Genomic DNA, 4,359 nt, shown 5'->3' with positions numbered 1-4,359 from the left:
GCATGTGGTGGTATGGTTGATGGTTGTTGACCGGCAAAACACACCACAGATCCGGCTTTAGACGCTCTTACTTGCATGTGGTGGTGTGGTTGATGGTTGTTGACCGGCAAAACACACCACCTTGTGTTGCAGAGATGTTCGGCAATTGGTAACATTTTCCAAACTGACTATACATCCGATGATAATCTATACCTAATAATAAAGCGGCTATTGCTTCCGTCGGAAAACTCACCGCGGGATTTTTTATTAAAAAAACTGTATTTTTTGTTACTCAACCCTCGCTACATCATTTATCTGCAACGTAAAAGAAAAAACGATTCGCTGCAAAAATTATACATGTACGCATTGCCTCCTCCCGTCGACCCTCAACCACCCTGGCCTGTGCCCACGCCGCCGCGGCCGACCTCAACCGCCACCGCTGCCGATCTCAACCCACCCGCCTCCGCGGCCGTACCTCTCCCTGCTCACTACCCCCGTTGCGGCGCTCGAGCGCATCGCGTCGACCCTGGTCCACCCTGGCCTGTGCCCAGGCCGCTGCCACACCACTCGTCGCCGCGGCCGACCTCAACCACCACTGCTGTCGATCTCAACCCACCCGCCTCCGCGGCCGTACCTATGCCCGCTTGCTGCCCCCGTTTCGGCGCTCGAGCACAACTTCTGGATCAAATCAACGCGACAGCTACAGTGACTGGGGATGATGCGTCTGCTCGATGCAGAACGGCGGCGGCGCGCGGATAAGGCGCGGCGGAGCGAAGTACTTGCAGGTGGAGACGGGCCTCCATGGCTCACACGGGGAACTCCGAGGTTATGGCGCGGCAACGGCGACTCCTTATGGCCAGATAGAGGCGCCTAACCCTTGCTCCCCTCATCGTATCCCCTCCTCCGGCAGGAAGTCATCATCTGGTGAGATCCCCTCCCCATGCCTCCAACCGTGTGCCAAGCACCGGGAAGAAATTTTGTTTTATGAGGATTTGCCTGATGAATGAATGTATTGGATGTAAGATTGCATTGTTGTAGATACATAGAATGGAACACCACCTTCAGTTTGTCATCTGATCTCACATTCTCTACCCCATGAATGAAATAAGAATGAAATAAGATAACAGTCCATTCATCAATTCACGTAGCCTCTTTGTTTTGCTTGTTCCGCTCAATTTCTCATCATGGTGGAATTAACAATGGTAGCCTCTTTGTTTTGCTTGTTCCGCTCAATTTTTCATCATGGTGGAATTAACAATGGACTGATTGATTTCTCAACGAAATATGATAGGACTGAGTATATTAGTTAGTTAGCTTATTATGTTAATAAATCAAAATTATAATAAAATGATTAAAAGCGTGTGGTATTTTTTTCTCCCGTTGCAACGCACGGGCCCTTTTGCTAGTAATAATAAAATACCATACAGCCGGCTCGAGGCAACTCAATTTGTGAACATTTAATACACAAAATGCTGCAAAGCACATATCGACTGAGTATTATTGAGAACATCAAACTTTAGAAGACCAATTTAGGAAACTCGGCAGAGTGTACTTTTTTGCCGATAAAAGATCATCGAGGAGGTATGTATCGTGATCAATTGCATTGGTCCACTGACAGAGAATACACATCAACTACACAAAGACCAACAGTTGCAACCATGGCACACTTTTTTTTAGACCAACCATGGCACACTTTCTTTTTCAGTATTGGGTGCTGCACCAAAATCATGACGTAGAGCGCTACTTCGATTTATCAAAAGAACCAGTGCCAAGATTTCTCTCCAGGGTACTGTTCCTTCGCCATTTCTCGACTGCGCTCCTTACAGTGACTTGCGCCTCACGGATCTCTGCATCGGTGAACTTATGCTCCACAATTCCTATTGGACCTGGATGCAGAACATTGATTACAGTCTCGACATCTCGCTCCACCTGCCTATGTGTGATAATCAAGAAAGCAAATTAAAGTATAAATCATTTCATGATAATAGTGGAAATTTTTATGATATAGCACAGGCTTGCTATTTTAAAGGTGAGATGTGCGAGTACCTAACAAATTGGGGCAACCTTTGAGGTAACAGCCTCAGGAAAGACATCACGCCGATCCTTGCCTTGATTCAGATTGTTTCCTGTAACAGAAAAGACTACAGTTCAGAAGTAGGGTGCAATCAATTATTCAATAATGATCTGCTGCCGTACCCTAATTATCTGTCCACTAGCAAAGGAAAAACAACAAAGAAAAAAAAAGATTAATCTGCTACACAAAAGGCATCTGAAGCTTGTAACAAGCTTGATAGTTCATAGTCAAATGGAAGTTGCATTAAGAAGTCCTCGCCACACAAAAAGGCAACAAAACTAGCAGCTGAAACTATACTCAGGATTCTTGCAAACAAACTAGCTGGAAACAAAACTAGCAGCTGAAAGCTATACTCAGGATTCTTGCAAACAAACAAGCTGGAAATGAATACTTGCTCACATGCTTGTAATAACAATAAAGCTTATAACTTCAAAGGAATTTTATTTGACACGATGAGTAAATTATCACTGAGGCAGGGCACTAAACCAAGGCCAGAAGTTATGAAACCTTACGGGCAGCAAAGTAACCTTACATTCAACAAGGATACAGACTCCTGGAGCCAACAAAGAAACTCAGAAAATAGCTGGAATGGTCATTGTGAATTGGGCTTACAAGCATGTGATAGGATGCTCATGATTGAATTCTAGTACTGGACTACACATGTTAGACATAAACTAGTAGAAAAAACTAGGTGCCAGTTAACAGATGGGTAATCCTACTCCCTTAATCTGGACTATAACAAATAATCAAATTAGAGCTGCAATGGCAAAAAAAAAAAAAAAAAAAAAAACGAAACCAAAGAGAATATGAATCATATAACCAACAAAGTGCTATAGCAGTATAACCCAAGATTATCACAAAATCCATCAAACTATCAACCTCTACCAATACAGTTGAGTCCATCCAAATATAACTAATCTTGAGTATTACATAATGTTTGGCAGGACTGCATGAAAATAAAAATAAAAATCCTGAGCCAACACTCAGGAATTAGGTATGTTAGGTGCTGAAGTATCGTACTGTGCTACATTACACGGAGGCAGTAGGAAACTGAGTATCCTGAACTGTAACTAAAATGCCCCACAACCATGAACTGTCGATCCAGAACTTTATGTTACCATCTAAATAATAGTCCGTTGCAAGGACGGAACTAGATCCACGGGTTCTAGGCCAAGATCCCAGAGAATGGTTCGACGTCTAGTTCCGTCCTTGCAATGGAGTATTATTTAGATGGTGATATAAAGTTCTGGGTCGACAGTTCATGGTTGTGGGGCATTTTAGTTACAGTTGAGGATACTCAATTTCCTACTGCTTGAACCCATCCTACTAATGGAAGCCTACAATGGACAAATGACAGCAAACAATATGTCAATATCATGACAACAAACAATATACATTTCTTATCAACATACAATCCACCATCTATGAATCCCACTGTATCTCCTAGAAATGAATGGAGATTTTTCATGCCAGAGTTGGCCGTCGGGGAGTCCTGGACGGCTGGATCACCTGGTGAGCTGGTGGCTGCTGCTACTGAACGAGACGGAGAGCCGGCGTCGCGGGCTGGTGACTGTTGCCGCCGGGCGGGCGCCAGGGCGAGGAGGGCGAGAGGAAGAGGCGGCCAGGCGGAGTAGTGGCGCGGGACGGCGGCAGGCGGGACTGCGGGGAGCCGGGGAGTGGAGGCGCGGCGGGCCGGCGGCGCGAGGCCAGACCCCCAGTTCAGACTGCAGAGAGGTGGCGGCGAGCCGGGGGCGCCAGGCCAAACCGCCAGAGCAGGAAGGGGGGCGGCGGCGGGTTTGACACGATTGAGGGAAACTCTCACGAGTCAGCCCGAAACCCTAAAAAACCAGGGACTTTTTCTCCTTTCCCATTCTATCCATATCTGACAAAACGGGCCGGCCCGGCCCGGCACGGCACGGCGGCCGAGGCACGTTTAGTAATCGGACCGTATCGTGCCAGCCCGTGGGCTGCGCCTCCAGGCCCAGGCACGGTCCGGTTATTAAACGGGCCGACCTGTTGGTTCGATTAGCACGCTCGGCTGCACAATTTCAGCCTCATGGGCTTGTTTTTAGGCCTACTAGATCATTTATGACGCGCGTGGCTGCGTCCATATATTTTTTACTCTAATGTCAGGATTTACACAAATATATGTAGAGATTATATATTGTTTTAATACCAACAATCACCGTATATATTAGTAATTATTTGAGCTAATTTGGACCATCCTAATATTTGTGATGGGCGGTCACTTATCGCGATTGCGCGGCTTTGTTTTGGTCACTTGTTGTGATTGCCCTCCTTTATTT

General features: G+C 46.1%; 1 protein-coding gene across 1 annotated transcript; it reads right to left on the bottom strand.

The window, feature by feature from the left end:
- Positions 1 to 1,411: 1,411 nt before the first annotated feature.
- LOC123440368 lies at positions 1,412 to 3,893 on the bottom strand. The gene is made up of 3 exons (XM_045116941.1): positions 3,563 to 3,893; positions 2,026 to 2,105; positions 1,412 to 1,912 (listed from the first exon to the last, which is right to left on the bottom strand). Exons 2-3 carry the CDS (start codon positions 2,070 to 2,072, stop codon positions 1,720 to 1,722), a joined length of 240 nt encoding a protein of 79 aa, XP_044972876.1. The 5' UTR covers positions 2,073 to 2,105; positions 3,563 to 3,893; the 3' UTR covers positions 1,412 to 1,719.
- Between the last annotated feature and the right edge of the window lie 466 nt (positions 3,894 to 4,359).

This window comes from Hordeum vulgare, chromosome 1H (assembly GCF_904849725.1).
Source record: "Hordeum vulgare subsp. vulgare chromosome 1H, MorexV3_pseudomolecules_assembly, whole genome shotgun sequence".
Classification (NCBI taxonomy): Eukaryota; Viridiplantae; Streptophyta; class Magnoliopsida; order Poales; family Poaceae; genus Hordeum; species Hordeum vulgare.
This window is presented reverse-complemented; position numbering and strand designations above follow the sequence as displayed.

Coding starts and splice junctions, on each gene's coding strand:
- LOC123440368 (XM_045116941.1), bottom strand. CDS start 2,072: ATGTCTTTCCTGAGGCTGTTACCTCAAAGGTTGCCCCAATTTGTTAG. Junction 1,913..2,025: donor AGGTTGCCCCAATTTGTTAG/GTACTCGCACAT, acceptor TATCACACATAG/GCAGGTGGAGCGAGATGTCG.